Source organism: Excalfactoria chinensis, chromosome 2 (genome assembly GCF_039878825.1).
Source record: "Excalfactoria chinensis isolate bCotChi1 chromosome 2, bCotChi1.hap2, whole genome shotgun sequence".
Taxonomy (NCBI): Eukaryota; Metazoa; Chordata; class Aves; order Galliformes; family Phasianidae; genus Excalfactoria; species Excalfactoria chinensis.
Window position 1 is genome coordinate 39576977 of NC_092826.1, and position 18781 is coordinate 39595757.

Consider the following 18781-nt stretch of genomic DNA (forward strand, 5'->3'; position numbering starts at 1 on the left):
CAGGTTCCTCAGGCGGTCACAAACCTGATCTTCACTTACAGTGGGAGGGTTGTTGCTTCCCCAATCCCCTCCTGCCAAACCAAACGTTTGAAGGCTGTGTGACAAGCGGTAATCAGAGAATGAGGCAAAAAAGTTGTTAAGTACCTCAGCCTTCTCCTTGTCTGCTATTGCCAACCTGCCTGTGTCACTCTGAGGTTGGGGGGGGAATACACTGGAAGTCAGCTTTCCTGAATTTAGCATCCTAATTTTACTCTTTGCCTGTCTCATATCCCTCTGATGCATGAACTCAACCATATCATGTTCACTACAGCCCAGACAGCCTCCAATTCTGATGTCACCAGTCAATTCATTTGCATTTATGTTTTCTATTAATATTTTACTAGCTGTTTTAAGGTTTTTTGTAAGCAAACAAGGTATATTCATAACTGTGTTATGCATTATTATGTCCTGTGGCAAACATCTCTTGGTAAGAGAAGCGATGTCTGTTAGACATGGCTTTGCCCGTTAGTATGTGTGAGCAGTATTTGTTATACGCGTGTGTTTCTTTGATAATACGACTGCCACCCTGCATGTAGCTACTCTTATTAATGGCGCACACAAATGCCCAGGATAACTGACCACTGTCCTGCTTTTGACCCTCAACTCTTTTCACATCTGGAAGAACTGCACTATTAGCATCAGAAGTCCTTGATTAAACTCGCTGCAATTAAGAAATCATGTCTATGAATGGCTTATTGAGGGATCTGTGAGTAATTGTATTTTGGGGGCCAGGAGATAAGACCACAGATCCTGTAGCTTAAGGTGTGTTTTGAGAACAAGAATCCGTCAGTCTCAGATTCTGCTGAGAGTGAAAATGTTCAGGGTCAGTGCAGCAGTCTCTTGGACTACGCAGGAGTTGCGCTTGATGATCTTGTGGGTCTCTTCCATCTCAGAGGATGTTCTGTATCAGCATTACTGATATACTGACCCAGAATTCAGCTGCAGCTGGAAGAGGTAAAAAGGGATAGGCTTCTGGTTTTGACGTAGCAAAAAGGTTTGTGGTCTAATTCTGCAGAGCTCTGGTATCATTGGGGTTGGGAAACGTCAGTATTTCTGTTGCTAGCTGCTGGTGATGCCTATAAAACAGGCAGTGAAAATGTTCTGACAGGCTAGAAATGGATGGAGGAAAAGAACTGGAGCAGAAGAAAGATGGGGATGTTTCAGGAGGACAGGTGAAACTGCGTGTCTGGATGGGAAGGCACTGTTGTAGTGTTCCTGGGGAGTTCCAAGCACTGTCCTAACAGGATTCATGTCTGAATGCACCCCAGGCTTTTGGGAAGGATTTTGACAGTCATTTTGGAAAAGACGGTTCAAAGCTGTTGGATATGAAGGCCGGTGATTTTAATGAGATCACAGCGTCTCTGCTTGCAAAAATGAACAAAACCCATAAAGAACCTGGAAACCTGAAAGAGTGTTCACCGTGGATGAGTGAATTCAGAGCTGAGTTCTTGAGGAGTGAGCTGGAGGTCCCTGGTAAGTTCCCCTTCAGTGGTGGTTAGAAATCTCATACAAGAAAGCTGCTGCTTCTGAGCTCTGCTGCTTACATTGGCTGTACGGCCCTTCATGCCTTGCACAGAGGTAGTCTGAAGTAACAGTTATTTCATTTCTTAGACCCATTCTTTGGTTGTGTGCCTGATTTTCTTAAAACTATCAAAAATCACATCTCTAGCCTGAAGTGTTCTTTTAAAGGCATGATTCCAGGAAAATCTGAGGGTTAGATCTAATATGTGCTTCATTCACATTCAGCAAGGATGTGTCCTCTCAAACTATGAAGATCTGAAAATCTAACTGCATAAGAAGGGAAGGCTTATTAGTAATTCAAAGATAAAAATGTGTAATGAAAATGGATTGTTATGTATTTCTGTGTATTTTCCTGAAAGATAGAATTTTGCCCATTTCATAGAACACTTAGAAGAGCTTTTTCTATTCTTAAACACACTCTAAAACAATACTACTGATAACACTTAAAATCAGACTGTCAATTTTTCCTTTCCTCATTCCTACCACAGGTCAGTACGATGGGAAGGGGAAACCGCTGCCAGAGTACCATGTGAAGATCTCTGGATTTGATGAACGGGTATGTTTGTGAGCTTGAGTTCAAATGCTAGTGTTGTGCACCTGAGGCCATATTTGGTCTGGAGAATTTGCCAATAGAAGGGTTGTTGCTGTGTATGCGTCTTGGAGCACGTAAATGCTGTTTTGCAGAACTTTCTTTGGTCTTTGAGTAGTAATTGAGTTACTTGATTGTGCCGTCTGGGAACGCCAGGCGGGTTTAATATCAGCTGTGATTCCGTCATTCCAAATCTTGTCACAAATACTTGTTTTTTCCTGTCTTCCAAGATAATGGTATTGGAATCCTTGAGGAAACCCAAGCGCATAACAATCCGAGGCAGCGATGAGCAGGAGCATCCTTTTCTTGTCAAAGGTGGAGAAGACCTGCGACAAGACCAGCGCATTGAGCAGCTGTTTGATGTAATGAACATCATCCTTTCCCGAGATGCTGCCTGCAGCCAGAGGAATATGCAGTTGAAAACTTACCAGGTCATCCCCATGACCACAAGGTAGGGTTGTATCTTGAAGGGGCAGAAATTCTTACATTAACATCTGCTGTTGCAGCATTGGAAAGTACAGCCTAGGTGTGCCAGATTCTGGTTCGCAGTGGTTTGGGTCTTGGCTTGCTTTTGTACTTATTTTTTTCCTTTTGAAACTGCTTTCTTTTAAATGCTACTTCAGAGCATATTTAAATTGGTAGCTTTCTTCAGTCTTCTAGCACATGCTAGAATGCATTGCTTCCAATTTGGTGTTGTTCTGACTCTATGCTGCTTGTTCACAACTCTGTTTACTTTTGTTCCAGGCTGGGACTCATCAAGTGGCTGGGAAATACCTGTACTTTGAAAGAATTCCTGAGGAACAGCATGACCGGAGAGGAGGACGCCAACTATAACAGGTGATGTTTGGCCTTGCTGTCCCTTCTAAAAGGATTGCTGCTAGTAGGTTCATCGTGATGCTGACCATCTTGTGGCAGCGTTTCCTTTATTTCAAGGAAAGAAAGAAAAGTACCTATAAGCAAGAAGGCACTTTGTACTTCCTGACCCAAATTAGTAATTAGCAACTGTTTGTTTAATGAGTACCATTGTACCTGGAATATCCTCCGCCCTGCTTGTTTAAACAAGAGGCTTATAACAGTGTGTGACGTCGTTATCATTGCCATTTCCTTATCAGCAGATTGATTTTTTACAAGCAAAGGATTTTGATCTCCTGATTTGATCAGGCAGGAAATGGATGTCGGTCAGCAAGGGGGGGAGAGGAGGCGGGGGAGCAGAGATGGAGCTGTTCAGAAGCTGTGTTCAGCAGTGAGTCCAGGGTGGAGGAAATTGGCAGATATGCAAAACATAGCTGTGAAAAAGCATCGTCTCTGACTGTGTACAAAGGCTGGATTTGAATAATGAGCTTTATGTCTTGCTTGTAATTAAGGGATAAAGATTTGTAAAATGGGTTGATTTTAGCACATCAGCCTGTAAGTTTCTATATATCCAGTTTCTGACCTGGTATTTAGAAATGTGGTTTCATTACTGACTTCTCTCCTTAGTGCACGGCCTGTGTTTGGGCATGTCTAAGAGTCGTCATCGATTATTTTCTTTCACTAGTTCTCCTGCTTACAGGGCAGGTTGGAGGAAGTTCCAGTGAGCAGGTTGGACTGCAAAGAGCCTTTGTTTCTGTAGTTGATTTTTGACTGAGCACTTAGGAATTACTGCAGCTCCCTCATCACTGCTGTCTAGTTTGCTTCTGTGAGCAACAGGGTTAATATTGATCCCACTTCAGTTACTGAAAAAGTAGGAGGACTTGCTTGGAAGCTTCTCATGAGGGGAGGTTTCTGATACTCCAAAGGGAGATTATCCGTGTCTTTCTAAAAACAGTTAATGAATTATCACACAAACAGCTTCATTTTATGATTGCATATAGACTTGAAATAGTTCCCCACACACTCTTCAGCTGAATCAGTTAGGACACTTATACTGAGCTGTGGGTGAATGGCAGCACTCCTAAAGGAGGACTCTGATGAAGTTCTTACAGGCAGTATTTCAGTTGCGGTGAGGGTGAACAATTTCCTGAAGTTCTGAAGTCTTTTATCGAAGTGATGGGCTACTATAAATGATAAGTATTTCTTATATGGAAAGGAACATGGCTATGGGTTTAGTGGATGTGATGGTGGTGGGCTGATGGTTGAACTAGATGAGCTTAGTGGTCTTTTCCAGCCTTAATGTTTTGGAAGGAGGAGAGCAGGTGGCTGTTATACTTTGTTGCTGTTTCTGTAGAACAGATCAGCAGTTTAATGGCTGGCATAGTGATGTATGCAGATAAGATGGGAGGGAAAAAAAGTTCTTTTATAGGTAGTGTAACTAATGAAGTCTGGATTAATACTTGAGTCTTCCAAGTTCCCCTTCCTTCCTATATCTGCTGAAAAGATAATGGACTGCCTTCTGCACTCCTTACCTGTTTGGATGGACAGAAATAAGTGTCATGGGGCGAGTTCTCAGGTGGATAAAAGATCATGGTAAAAACATCTTTCCTTCCTTGGAGAGGTTAGTTTGGGTCTTTCTTCACAAGGCAGCTTCTGATTTTTTAGAGCACCTGTTGGAAATGCATGTCCTTGAGACATTAATGGCTAATCTTCCATCAAACGTGACTGAAATGCATTCACAAGCTGGGGGGAAGGAGTGCATACACATCATATTCATAGCAAGGCTAGAATTAATGTAGGCTATAGCTCCCATGTCCTCTGTACTTAAAAATCCCATGGGTTGTAGCAGTGCACGCTCAATCCGCAGATACTCAGGTACAGAACTGGTAGGAGATAATACAGAGAAATCAACCTTTCTGTTTTTTCCCTCCTGTGTCCACAGCCGAAGAGGACCTCGTGCTGCCTACACTGACTGGCTGTCCAAGATGGGTGGGAAGGCACAAGGCTTATCTCGATACACTGCTATGTACAAGTAAGTTTTAAGAGAACTGCATGGAAAGTATATAGAGTATGCACACATACACACAACTGTAGAAAGTCCAGGAAAAAAGTAATATACTTCTTTAGTATGCTGGCTAGACCTGTATTTTTGCTCGTGTGTTAGACTGCTTTGTCTAACGTGAGATGTTCTGCAGAAGGACTTCAGTACTGATAAAATGCCAGTAGAGTGCAGGAGTGCTTCCACAAGTTTGCTCAGCTCCTTAGGACAGTGTCTAGGAGCAGATAACTTCTACATCTGCCAGAGTCTCATACTGTGTTGGGGAAGGAAGGTTCCCAGTGGAGCGTTTTGATGAGCTCATAACCTCCTTAAACAGGCTGTGCTTAAATAGAAGCTTCTTTGGGGAAAACTTTGACTCGTTTATCCGAATGTGCCCACATTAACGTTTTCATTGAATGGGCTGCCCAGGGAGGTGCTGGAGTCACCGACGCTGGAGGTGTTCAAGGAACATTTGGATGTTGTGTTGAGGGATATGGTTTAATGGGACCTGTTGGTGATGGGTGGATGGTTGGACCAGGTGATCCTGTGGGTCTTTTCCAACCTTGGTGATTCTATTATTCTATGATTCAGATCAAGAATGTGCTTCTGGAGTGAATTCCCAGTCACCTCAGCTTACCTCATATGCTCAGGGGCAGCTCAGTGATGCAAGCCAGTGTGTTGCTGCTTTCCAATGAAACTCAGCTGGAAGTCTGCCCCAGTGCCTTCAGCTGCCCGCAGGCACTCTGCTCATAGCAGTGGACCTGAGCTGGCCCAGAGCAGTCACTCTCCCTCCCCTGGGTGTGTGGCATGAATGCCCTCAGCACCAGCTGTTCTGCCCTGTTGCCTCCCCTTCTGTTGCACTATTTTCTGGTGTAAATGTGACCACTGCATGTCACTGAGAGGTTCTACCTCGGCCTGAGCCTACTCTGCATGGAACAGGTTATCCAACCAGAAAGATTGTATTGCTTCATTAAACCTTAACCTAATGTAGGGGAAACTAGGCTGAGCTACACGCTACTTCACAGTAAGAAATTTTCATCTCAGAAATAACTGCTTGAAAAAAGGGACAGGGATTTATTTTTAATATCAGGTAAAAGTATTTTGGGCAAGCTGTGTGTGTGAGTTGCTCTACTGCTTACTGATGGAAACAAGCACACAAGTGTAGTCACATACATACCCCGGCTGTTATTTCAGTGGCTGATGTTATTCTTTGGTCCATCTGTAGAAATGCAAGCCGCACAGAAACAGTTATTGCCTTCAAGAGCAGGGAGAACAGTGTTCCAGAAGACCTGCTGCGGTGAGTACGCCTTTAATGACTGCGTGTTGGGAAACAGAAGCTGATGCCTTATCTGCATGTAGCAAGTGACTTCTGTTCTGCCCAGGAGAGCCTTTGTGAAGATGAGCACATCTCCTGAAGCTTTCCTGGCTCTGCGGTCCCACTTTGCCAGCTCGCACGCGCTGATGTGCATCAGTCACTGGATACTCGGAATTGGAGACAGACACCTGTCCAACTTCATGATTAACAAGGAGACGGGTGGCATGGTGGGAATAGACTTTGGGCACGCATTTGGCTCAGCCACACAGGTATTTGTTGTGCAACTCATTTGTTACAGCTTTTGCATATGCAATTACAAGTGTATTCTTGGTGCGTCAGTTTGAGTCTTCCAGTTTGCCATCGTGATGCAAAATAACCTTTATTTCTAGCTATAGAATAAAACCTGTTTCCGGGCACTCTCAGGGAAACAGGAAGCTATAGAGAGAGTTTCGTGTGGAAGGGTGTTGTAAAGATATAGGCTCAGTCCATGCAGTGGTATTGTTTTAGCGTGTGCTTTCAGCCACTGCCACTAGGTGCTCGCAAGCAGAGCTGTGATGGCACGGTGTGGCTCGTTCCACCGAGCTGCGTGTTTTCACTTCCAATGACAAATGAGGTTTCAATGCTTGAAAAGAAGACAAAAGACTTGCAGTCCTTCCATCACGAGGTTTCTTATTTCTTGTTTTCTAATTGGTGTTTTCTTGTGGCCGTCCTTCCCATCGGTTAGTTTCTGCCTGTGCCGGAGCTGATGCCTTTCCGCCTGACGCGCCAGTTCGTGAATCTGATGATGCCAGTGAAGGAGTGGGGCCTCATTTACAGCGTAATGGTGCATGCTCTGAGAGCGTACCGTGCAGATCCCGATCTCCTCATCAGCACAATGGATGTGTTTGTGAAAGAGCCCTCCCTGGACTGGAAGGTGAGGGCCTTTTTTGTTTGTTTTTCTTCAAGTAAAAATTCTTAACCAGTAGTAAGAGCAGTGCTGACCCACAAGGAGGCATTTCCTGCTGCTCCGTCTCAGTGCTTCTTTTGTCTGTCTTTGTTACACTGGGCTCATAGAGAAACTGGACTCGAAGCATCTAAAATGGCAGAATGCTATAAGGATGACGATGACGGACAAAGAAGAGTTGTCCATGTCCGTGCTGTCAGCATGCTGTTCTCTGTCTGCACAAGGGCCCTAAAAGTGTCGGTATCTTGTGATTACATTGCTTGTGGCAGCAGCATAAAGATTTTCAGCTTTTTGGACTGATTCATCTAATCAATGCAGAACTTATACAACAACGTTGTATTTATCTAATAATTACAGGGAAAAAAACCCTGAAACAAGTTGTATTCAAGTTCCATTGTGAATTAAAGTATAAATCATAGGCAGTCCGAATATCCTCTCAGGGTTTTGCCCTCTATAGCAGCTGCAGTGAGGAGCTGCTGCCGTGACTTGGTGTGATGTGGCAGCTTAAAGGTCTTTTTATGTACGATAAATAGAGCAAAACTGTTTTCTCCTTAGAACTTTGAACAAAGGCAGCTGAAAAAAGGAGGCACGTGGATTAAGGAAATAAACACTGCTGAAGTAAACTGGTACCCTTTGCAAAAAGTCAGCTATGTCAAAAGGAAGCTTACGGGTGCCAACCCTGCACAAATCACTTGGTAAGATGCTCTTCTGTTTCGAACTGCTTTGCTGAGAGCTTTGGCACACTCCCGGGTCAGACTTCGCTCCCTTCAGACAGAATGGCAGTTAGGAAAGAGGAGAGGCAGACGGCAGAATTTCACCCACCCTTCTGTCAGAGCCGTTCGGTTCCACGTAGAACTGTCTTGACACTCTGCCAGCCAGAACGTCTCCCCGACTGCTCTTGCTCCAGCTCAGGCTTCCTGAGCGGTTTTTTACTGTTCTGGCAGCACGCATTCCCACCCTGTAAGCCTGCTCAGTTTCTCACTTGTCAGATTGCTGTTCTTTGTGTTCACCTACACAGCTTTGAGGCTGGGGGTAGTATTTGAAAATCAGTATGTGCTTCTGCTGGGTAGTTGCTTGAAGCAGAACCCGATCCAGCTGTACAGGAGGCACGGGAGCACACTGCTTTCCAGAAACATCAATTGCGAATGTGATGGCGTTCTCAGGTCATTTCTGTCAGTCTGCTCAGGTCTGGCTCATACTAGAATGTCTTTAAGGCTCAGTTAAAGTACAATTAATCCCTTCCATCCTCTTTTAAAAAGACATTCTGGGTTATTCCAAAAAAGAAAGAATGTAATGAAAGCAAGCTTGTTTTAAAACCTTACCGTTTCTGAAAAGCACAAGGCTCAGAGGAATGTCCTGCTGTCAGCACAGCAACTGGGAAAGGCAACAAAATACTCCTTGTAGGCACAGATGAGTGGGACAAGTGGGGAGATAACAGGATGGGATGGGAACTGCTGCATCCTCCTTTCAGCTAAGAGATTTACTTTTTTATACCAAATTGAAATATTCGTGGTAATTATTCACCAGTGGAGGACGCCCCAAATCACCAACCTTTGACTGGCCGAGCTGCCTTACGGCTATTGAGCTCCTCACCTGGAAAAATAAAGTTGCGTGAATGGTGATGGTGTCCGAGATAAAAAGCCCAACCTGTTATTTTTTAGCTCTTTCCTTTTAAGAACTTATTCTTGTGTTCTCAATTTTAGTGACGAGCTGCGCCTGGGCTACGAGAAGTCGTCTTTTTACAATGACTTTGCAGCTGTTGCTCGTGGCAGCACTGACCATAATATCAGAGCCAAAGAGCCTGAGGACGGACTGTCTGAGGAGGCCCAGGTGCGGTGCCTGATAGATCAAGCGACTGACCCCAACGTCCTCGGCAGGGTGTGGGAAGGATGGGAACCTTGGATGTGAGGCTGCTCTTGAAAGTCCAGTCTGACGGGGGGAAGGAACCCTCATACACAGCTGCAGCTAGTCTGAATTTTAAGGCCAAGGAGTGAGAAGCCACTTTTATCATCATTGGTTAACTTGACTAATACAGGAAATGTTTTTGTACTCAAACAGTGATTTGTTTACACGGCTCTGTAACCAAACAGCTGTATTGTCCTCATGTTAAAATCAACGTGGGAAGAACGGGTGAGGCTGCAGAGCTTTAGGGGCAGTCTGGAAGGTGCTCCCGTCATCCAGACCAGAGCATGAATTTACACCCTCTGGACTTGCAGCCATCCTTTCAGTCAAAGCGTGTGCTTTGGGTCGCTCCTGTTTTTCTGTCCAAAGATGTTGCTGGAAACCGTTCTGCAGACACGTTACTTGTAATTCAAGAGGGAAAGTGTTTCTGTCAATTGAAACTGTAAAGCACGCGGTGTAACTTAAACAGGAAACATCTTTTGATACTGGAGAACACCTGAAGTATCCGGGTGGCTGTTTCATTTATGGATGATGAGAAAGAAGCAATGAGAGAGCGCCAGTTTGCTCCAGCAGATCAGTTTCTAACATTTAGGCATTTTGGAAAGCTGAAGCCAAAAGCAGGCACTGACAGCACAGCAGAGCACTGCGGGCTCCTTGCCGTACCTGCAGCACAGCGAAGCAATAGCTGTTGCACTTTGGTATTTGCATGTGACAAAGCTTGAGGAGCTGTGTGAGGTTTGGCTCTTCTCGCTGGCAGCTCTCGGGTAACCTTGGTGGCAGATAGAGCACAGGCAATGAGGGGGCAAGGTAGTTCTCTTAAAACACCGTGGTTATTTGCTACCCAGAGTTCAACGCAGAAGATAACTTCCATTGATGTTTTTAATAATTATCATAAAAGCTGTAATAAAAGTGAGTCTTTGCCCTTTCACTGCTCAGGAGTGTTCCTTCCTGCCTCTGCGGCCCAGTGCAGCGCACAGCTGCGGCCTGGCTAAGGGAGGTGGAGAGGGGCTTGGGCTTACAAAAGAAGACCTCACTTACTTATTATCAAGCCTTCAGATGCACTGCTTGCTTCTCAAGTTAGTTTAGGGTGCTTGGCTGAAAACATCAGCATGTACCCATAGGGTGCAGGTGGGGGTTAGAGGACAGGTTTTTTCCACCAGTGTGCACTGCAGTCTGTTTTTATATCCGCGTGTGTGTATGTGTGTGTTCTCACAGGCAGCTATAAAGCAGGTGGCCCTGTGAGTGACGCTCAGGTCTCAAGTTGTCAGTCTACAAATGTAAGAAAGTTAAAGCCCAATAAAAAGCGGCATGAAAAGGCGAGGAGATATTTAGCGGTGAAGTGGCTGCTTGTAGGAGGTGTTGAATGGCACTTTTGGCACATAGCTCTGATATATACAGGGTACTTTGACCTGGAGCAGGGAGGACAAAGTTTAGGTTTACAATTTAACGAGGCTCTTCTCCCGGTGACTTTTGATACCTGCAGCAGTGCTGGATGTCTCTGCTCGGCCAGTCTCTGCTTGGCGGGTCTCCTCCTGGGCTGGACCTAAGCAGGAACGTGATGCGAGTAGCCCTGACACCACAGGCCTTGACAGCCTTTGGGAGATGCCTACAGCACTTATAAAAGCCACTCAAAATAGTTCTAAAATTGGTTCTGGCCCTAAACTAAGTGCTGTAATTTGAAGCCACGTCTACCTCAGTCCTATTAGCAATGTGTCTGTCAGCCTCACGAAGCAGTCGTGGAACAAAGTCTGCATAAAACCGCTGCCTTCTCACAAGCACTTCCCATGCAAAGCGAGTGCAATTATCCTAATGAGCAGAAAATGAGCAGCCTTTCTCTGCAGCTATATAAGCCTGAAACTAACCTCCAACATATGTAAATTGCAGTTGTCATCCACGGTCCTCATTTGAGTGCTCTAAATGAAATAAGGAAGTTAAAGGGAAGACTGAAGCCAATCCGTGAAGGAGCAAGGAAAGCACTGACATAGGGAAAGCCTCAGGCTGCTGGGTGCTGTGCTTCGTGGGGTGGCTTTTTGTTCTGGTTCCAGAAAAGAGCAGAATGATGCAGGGTCAAAGGCAGGGTGCTGCAGGTCTCATGATGCACAGCACAACCCAGCAGCTGCCCATGAGTGCAGTAGGGCATTTCTTTCCTCGATTAAACAGCCAGATGTGGGCTGCAGCTGGAAGTGCATTAGTTGCATCTGAGAAGCTGTGCAGCCCATTAGCTTAGTAGGCTTCTCTTAGTGTACTGTAGTCGTAGTAGTGCTCCCTTGAAGCTCACTGCTGACATCCCTGTCAGTCTTACAATTTCCCACTAATTAAATGTCATCTGACGGCTCAATGTGGGAGAAAACCAGCTCCATCCTCCAGTTGCCTTTCTTAGATGGCAAAAAAAATTCAGGCATGCTGCATGTCACGCTCAGGTATTTCCTATTTCAATCCATCCCATCACCCTACTTTAGAGCTGCCCTTCCCAGCCCACAAACTGGGATTCCTCTGCAGGCTGCTCTGCCACTGGGCCGGGCTAGGCCTCCATGGCCCTGCTGCTCCCAGCCCCCCTGGCACAGTGCTGTACCTCTGCCTGGGTGGGAGAGCTCTGGGAGGACAGGGAGGATCGAAGCAAGGCTGAAGCTTTGCCCTGGTTCCTTGCCTTCCCCGTGGGCTGCCCCCATGTTTAGCTCTGCAGTTGCACTCCCGTTCCTCAGGTTCCTGGGAGTCACAGCTGGCACCGCAGAGCAAAGCGTGTCTGTTCTCTCCAGAGCGTTCCCAGAGAGTTTCCTTGTTTCTTTTTGTCTTCTATGCTCAAGCAGGACCGGCTTTTATAGAAATTCAGGTGCTCATAACGTTTTTTAATGCTCTGTGTAACTTACCAAAGGTAAAGAGGCTTATTGCCTCAGGTACACAGCAGTCTGGGTGATCCAAGTTCTTGTCTCTGCTTCCCTGCCCGTGAAAGTTGAACATGAGTCAGCAACGTGCCCCTGTAGCAAGGCAGCTGGTGGAGTCCTGTGTGATGACGGCATGGTCAGCAGGCTGAGGGGTGAGCTGAGGCCACAGCAAGAGCATGGAGCTCAGGTCTGGGTCCTGAGTACAGGAGAGACCTGGACAGTGGGCTGGACACAACACAGGGACACCTGTGAGGAGAGGCTGGGAGAGCTGAACCTGTTTAGCCTGGAGGAATCTCCAGGGGATCTCACCACTGTCAATAAGGACCTAAAGGGAGAGAGAAATGAAGCCTGGCTCTTTACAGTGGTGCCCAGTGCCAGGACAAGAGGCAGTGGGCACAAAGTGGAGCACAGGATGTTCCCTCAGAGCACCAGGAGCACTTCTGTGCTGTGCAGGTGACGGAGCACTGGCACAGGCTGCCCAGAGGCTGTGTGTGGGCTCTGCTCCTCAGAGACCTTCTGCAGCTGCCTGGACATGGGCCTGCTCTGGTGTCCCTGATGGAGGGGGGGGGGCTTCAGCTATTCTGGAGTGTGTGAAATTGTTCGTGCAATAAAACTGCTGAAGGTTGTGGAATGCAAGTCTTATGGGGAGCAGCTGAGGGAACTGGGATTGTTCAGTCTGGGGAGGAGGAAGCTCAGGGGAGACCTTGTTGCTCTCTACAATTGACTAATTGACTACAAGGAGGTTATAGCAAGGTGGAGATCAGCATCCTCTCTCAGGTTACTAGCAATAGGACAAGAGGTTCAGCAATAGGCCAGAGGAGGTTCAGGTTGGATATTAGGTGGGTTGGGGGGAAAGTCTTTCAGAAAGAGTGGTGAGGCACAGGCTGCCCAGGGAGCTGGTGGGGTCCCCATCTCTAAAGGTGTTCAAGAAACACGGAGATGTGGCACTGAGGGGATGGGCTGGCACTTGGACCGGGATGGTCTTAGAGATCTTGTCCAACCTTAATGACCCTACAATTCTAGGCAAACAGCTCCCGAGACTCCGGAAGAACGTGGCTGTATTCCTGCCTTGAATCCTGTTTGCTTTGGTGAACGGCATCACTTTCACTTGCTTAGATGCCCTCGAGCTTCACAACGTGAGGAGGAAGCACTGAGAATCAGAGCCGGGCTGCAGCAGCCACCTGCCGGAACGGCAGGATGAAGGCAGCCGTGGCAATGGCTTTATGAAGAATACGAGGGCAGCAGCTCGTGCCCTTTCCCACCGTGAGAGCCGTGCCGGCTGCCCGTACCGCGGGGCTCCGCGTCCGAGCGCTCGCCGCGCGCCTCGGGAGGGCGCTGGGGTGCTGGGAGCGGGGCCGAGAGGAGCCGTGGCGGCCCCGGTGGGACGGGGCGACGCGTGGAGGGGGCAGGCTCCGGGGAGCCGGCATCTCCGCCTCCCTCCGTCCCCCCAACCCCCGGGGCCGCCAGGTGGCATCGCTCGGCGGTGCCCGAGGGAAGCGGCGTGCAGGTGCCAAGGGAGGAGCCGCGCGTACAGGGGCCGGCGGCACCTCACCCTTTCCCACCCCTCCGCGCACACACGCACACCCGAGGGGCAGGGACGAGCCCGGCCGCCTCCCCCTCCTCCTCCTCCTCCTCCTCCTTGGCGGCCTCGCACCCCACCCGCTCCCGCCTCCGGGTCCCCGGGGGTGCCGGGAACACCCCGCGCCCGTCACTGAGTCGGGAGGCGGAGCCGCCGCCGTATAAGAAGGCACAGAGCGGCCGCCTGCACTCCCAGGTCCCGAGACGCGCCCGCGGGGAGCAGCGCCCGGCGCAGCAGAGCGCAGCACGGCGGCAAAGCAAAGCAGCCCGGAGCCGCTCCGTAGCCCGGTAGCGCTCCGCAGCCCGGACTCCGCAGGCAGCAGCCCGGCCCCGCTCCCCCCTCCGCCCGTAGGACGCTGTGGAGCCGCGAGCGGCGCGCAGCAGCGGGTGGTGCCCGCGACCCCGAGCCCCCATGAGCGCCGCCGCCCTCTACAGCCTGGACTCGCCGGCATGCTATAGGGGCTGGTGCCCCGAGCCCGCCAACTTCTACGACGCCAAGGTGGGCAGCGGCGGGCCGGGCCCCGCCTGCAAGCCGGGCGGCCGCGTCATGAGCGCCGAGGAGGCGGCGGGCGGCGGCGGCGCGGACCTGGCCGAACTGAGCGCGGCCGCGCCGGCCATGTACGAGGACGAGAGCGCCATCGACTTCAGCTCCTACATCGACTCCATGTCGGCCGTGCCCAACCTGGAGCTGTGCAACGACGAGCTGTTCGCCGACCTCTTCAACAGCAACCACAAGCCCGAGCGGGGCGGGGACTACGGCGAGTACCTGCCGCCCGCCGCCAGGGAGCCGGGCCCCGCCGGCAGCGCCCCGCCGGGCGCCGGGCCCCGCGCCGCCCCCGCCTCCTCCTCCTCCTCCCCGCCGCCCTCCTCCGCCTCCTCCGCCGCCTCCTCGCGCGGCGCCCTCAAGCAGGAGCCCGAGTGGAGCGACGCCGAGCTCTCGTCCTCGCTGCTGCCCTCGCAGATCGCCACCTGCGCGCAGACCATCATGAACCTGGGCGGGCAGCCCACGCCGCCCACCTCCCCCGAGCCGGCGGGCGGCTGCTCCCCGCCGGGCTGCCCCGCGCGCTCCCCCGGCCCCGCCGCCGTCGCCTCCGCCGCCCGCCCGGCCCCGCCGCCCGGAGCCCGCGAGCGCGGCGCCAAGAAGTGCGTGGACAGGTTCAGCCCCGAGTACCGGCAGCGCCGCGAGCGCAACAACATCGCCGTGCGCAAGAGCCGCGACAAGGCCAAGCGGCGCAACCAGGAGATGCAGCAGAAGCTGCTGGAGCTGTCGGCCGAGAACGAGAAGCTGCACAAGAAGATCGAGCAGCTCACCCGGGACTTGAGCGGCCTGCGGCACTTCTTCAAGCAGCTGCCCGCCGCCTCCTTCCTGCAGCCCGGCTCGGCGGGCTCCGACTGCCGGTAGCGGCGCGGCGGGGCCGGCCCGCGGGGCGGGCGTCTCTTACCTCAGGGCCGAGCGGAGCGGAGGGGCCGGGCCGGGCCCACCCGGCGGTGCGCGGCGCTCCGGGGCGCGGGGCCGCGGCGTCGGCCGCCGAGAAGCGAAAGGAACCGAAGCTACGCGGCTTTTCGTTCGCTCCCTTAAGTTATTTTTGTAACGGTAGCCCCTGTCTTTTTTCTACGTGTTACTCGAACCGATGCAGCTACGGTACATCTGTTAACGATCCGAACACCCATGTACGCTAGGCGGTAGGACGGCGAGGACCGAGCGGGACCTTTTATATCGATTTTTACAGCATTTCTTAAGAATAAAACCGAACAAGTATTTTAAAGCCGCTCCGCTCTGGTCTGTGCCCTCACGGCGGCGGGCGGAGCTGCGGGCGGCCGCCGCGCTCGGGGTGAGGGCGCGGGGGAGACGGCGGGGCGGCGAGCCGGGAGCGGGATGCGGCGGCGGGGCTGCGATGGGGGCGGGACCGACCTCCGTCCCGGGGCAGGTGAGGGAACGGGGGCGGGCGAGCAGCGGTGCCCGGTGTGCGCGGAGCCTTCCGCTCTCACAGTTGGTTGACGAAAGCCGCTCTCAGGCCGACCCCTGTCGGTTCCCACAGCGGGAAGAGGGCGGGCGAGGCTCCGGTGTCAGCCGGCCGCGGGGCAGGAGGGCTGAGGGGACACACGGACTCGGAAGGCGGGACACCTCAACACGAGCGTTGGTCGAGTCTTAATGCCATTTATTGCCCGCGGCATTCATTGCAGAAGCGGCAGTAACGGGTTTGCCGTTGACATAATAAATACAGCGCAATACGAAACGTCCCGAACGAGGCGTCCGATGTGCCACAACAACGAACGGCTCAGAACAAGAACCGTGGCGGCCGAGCAGCGCTCCGAGCGCACGTCGGGCACTCCGTACGGCCCGCCGGGGGTTGACGACCCCCCTCTCAATCCCCTCCTCCCGTCGCTCAGCCGCTCGCCCCGCCGGGTCCCGCGGGCAGCAGCGCCACCTCCTCCAGCCGCGCACAGCCAGGCCGCCCTCCGGCGCCGAGCAGCAGGCAGGGCAGCGGGCCCAGCTCCTTCCCCAACACGCTGCTCGCCTCGTAGCTCTGCGGGGAGAGAAGCGCGGAGAGTGAGACCGTCCCGGACGCGAGGCTGTCAGACGTAGAGCGTAAGGGCAAGTGCTCGGAACGGATGGAAGGAACGAGCACGTTGGGTTTCTAATTAATTACATCTCGTTGTCGTGTGTAGCGCTGCCTCCCTGCCGGGCTTTTAACACCGAGTCGTTTAAAGGAATGGGGGAGGGGGCGGGAAGTAAGTTCGACCTCTTTTGCCGAAGCCATCTCTTTTGCTAAACCCACCGGTGCTTCCTTTACGCAGCCTTCCTGCACCGGCGGGACCTCACGCTCTGCGTATGGATGAGTTCAACCTGCCGTACGCGATAACCACATCCAGCACCCCTTAGAGGTACCGTTCGGTCCGGACTGTTGGGCCCCGCAGCCCGACTCGCCGTGCGGTGGCACAGGTGGCCGTGCCGGTCCCACTCGGGGCTGCCACAGGGTAGACGTGGCTGAGCCCAGCCCCGCTGCCCGGGGAAGGGACTGTAAAACATCACCCCCAAATACATCAGCAGCGCTGGCAACGAAAAATAGTCATTCAAAAAACTACCAACAGCCGCTCAAAGTGGTGCTTCTTGTGGTTTATCTACAGAAGAAGCGCTGCTTTTTAAAATGCAGCCAGTTCCGAGATGGAAATGCTAATGGGAGAAATAGGGAAAAAAGCATCCCTGCATTTCAGATAGGTAGGGAAAAAAAACACAAAAAAGTAAAGCTGTGTCTCAAGGCCAGGCTGGATGTGGCTCTGGGCAGCCTGGTTGGCAACCCTGCACATAGCAGGGGGTTGAAAGCAGATGATCGTTGTGGACCTTTTCAACCCAGGCCGCTGTGATTCTAAGTAGCAGCATTATCATGGCTGGAACATAAAGAAGAGGTTGTCTGAATCTAATAACTGGCAAAAGAGTTCTGTTCTGTCAGCCTGTAACAAAACCAGACACATCCGACAGAACTTCGCAGCACTTTGCTGCTATTAAAAAGAGCTGGCACGGTTTGGAAATGTATCTCTTGGCTGAAATGAAACATACAGCCTGTGGTACAAGAAAAGGAATTCACAATTTCAGACAATCCTTATACTTAAAGGATTGTCCATGAACCACATGAAAACCACGGGGCACGTAACTGCAGATTACCAGACTGCTGTATGGTGTGGGGAAGCCAAGTGAACCCCATAGGTACCACCTAAGTGCAGGCACTTACCGAGGATGATTAACCAAAAGGACAAGCTGACCCTTGCCCCCTTCCACGTGCAATGGGGAGAGGGGGCTCCAGCTCCTAATAGGACTTAATCACTTTCTGAAGGTGCCGCTCCTTCTCTACTGATCAGCTGGCAGCCAATGGCAGCCATGCTCCTGCCCTCAGCGCCTCACTTACCTGCGATAAATCTGGGTCACTGTGCCAAATGTCAGGGTTCTTCTGATAGCCCAGAATAAGGAATAACTACTTCACGGTTACATAAACTGTACTTTAGCCCGTGCATCCCGGTGGCTTATTCCATTTATATAGTTCCCAATTACAAAGTCTTACTTTGCGTGCCTTTTGCAATTTGTTGTAGCACTGCTGCCCCTCAGTAATATTGTGTTTGTGCTACTAGAAAGCAGCTGTTTTATAGGGTTCAGAAGCCTGGAAAGGTGGGATGCTCGGACTGTAGCTTCACTGTCCGTGGACTCTAAATCCTGGCACTGCCCACTGTGGCTCTGACTGTCTGAACACTGCTGTTTGCCAGTAGCTGTGCATCCACGTCTAAGCTAAAGCTGTCTACACATCCTCATCCTGCCTGCAGCACCCCTGAGATGCAATAACAGGGCATCAGTGGGTGCAAGGTACAATTGCCAAAGGTAGGTTTGTGCTAAGGGCACACTGACGCACTTCAAACCACTCGGTCCCAGGCTGAACAGAAGAAAAAAACTATTTCTAATGAACCCTCCTACTGCTTTTAGTGTGGTTCTGAAAAGAGCTGCCTGGAAAACGTGGTCAGACCTCTGTCCTTGGATGTCTTCGAGACCCTGCCAGACAAAGTCAGGGCTGACCTGATCATGTGTTGGAAATAGCCCAGTGCGAGGGGCAGCTCAGACACCAGCCATTATAGATTTATAGAATCATGGAATGGCCTGGGTTGAAAAGGACCATAAAGATCATCTGATTTCAACCCCCCTGCCATGAGCAGTGTTGCCAACCAGCAGACCAGGCTGCCCAGAGCCACATCCAGCCAACCTCCAGCGTCCCATTTCTATGATTCAAATATCCTCCCTTTTGACTCACAGCATCTCCAGGACTCTGCCACTCTATGTAGTTTAACTCTCATTGACAACCACTATACCTACCCCATCCTCATTGGCGGCAGACATCAGGAGAGAAGAGATGGTTCTTTGTAGCAGCTGGAAAGAGGAAATGAACATGTTTTGATCATGACAAAACATTCTGTTTACAGGTAAAACAGTCACATTAAATGATTCCATTATAGAATAGTTTTATTTCACTGGCCAAAAAAGCAGGGGAGAGGTGACACAAAATATGTTTAGAACAGGAGCCTGAAAATCACAGAATCACAGAATGACCCGGGTTGGAAGGGACCTCAAGGATCATGTAGT

At 50.8% G+C, this 18781-nt stretch overlaps 3 protein-coding genes across 3 annotated transcripts in view; 2 read left to right on the plus strand and 1 right to left on the minus strand.

Moving 5' to 3' along the window:
• The window catches only part of PRKDC (protein kinase, DNA-activated, catalytic subunit), an 82075-nt gene extending 71943 nt beyond the window's left edge, over positions 1-10132 (plus strand). Inside the window, exons 77-86 of the mRNA XM_072330288.1 lie at positions 1308-1512; positions 2049-2116; positions 2380-2600; positions 2894-2986; positions 4944-5033; positions 6265-6336; positions 6422-6623; positions 7079-7267; positions 7853-7992; positions 9001-10132. Of these exons, the coding sequence (XP_072186389.1) occupies positions 1308-1512; positions 2049-2116; positions 2380-2600; positions 2894-2986; positions 4944-5033; positions 6265-6336; positions 6422-6623; positions 7079-7267; positions 7853-7992; positions 9001-9205 (1485 nt within the window). The 3' untranslated portion in view covers positions 9206-10132. The remainder of the gene's footprint in view (positions 1-1307; positions 1513-2048; positions 2117-2379; positions 2601-2893; positions 2987-4943; positions 5034-6264; positions 6337-6421; positions 6624-7078; positions 7268-7852; positions 7993-9000) is intronic.
• A 3616-nt stretch (positions 10133-13748) lies between these two features.
• Positions 13749-15423, plus strand: CEBPD (CCAAT enhancer binding protein delta). The gene has a single exon (XM_072330290.1). It carries the CDS (start codon positions 14072-14074, stop codon positions 15059-15061), a length of 990 nt encoding a protein of 329 aa, XP_072186391.1. The 5' UTR covers positions 13749-14071; the 3' UTR covers positions 15062-15423.
• A 188-nt stretch (positions 15424-15611) lies between these two features.
• The window catches only part of SPIDR (scaffold protein involved in DNA repair), a 198756-nt gene continuing 195586 nt past the window's right edge, over positions 15612-18781 (minus strand). The window contains exons 19-20 of the mRNA XM_072330289.1: positions 18515-18568; positions 15612-16187 (exon numbers count right to left, since the gene is read on the minus strand). Of these exons, the coding sequence (XP_072186390.1) occupies positions 16047-16187; positions 18515-18568 (195 nt within the window). The 3' untranslated portion in view covers positions 15612-16046. The remainder of the gene's footprint in view (positions 16188-18514; positions 18569-18781) is intronic.

Coding starts and splice junctions, on each gene's coding strand:
- CEBPD (XM_072330290.1), top strand. CDS start 14,072: ATGAGCGCCGCCGCCCTCTACAGCCTGGACTCGCCGGCATGCTATAGG.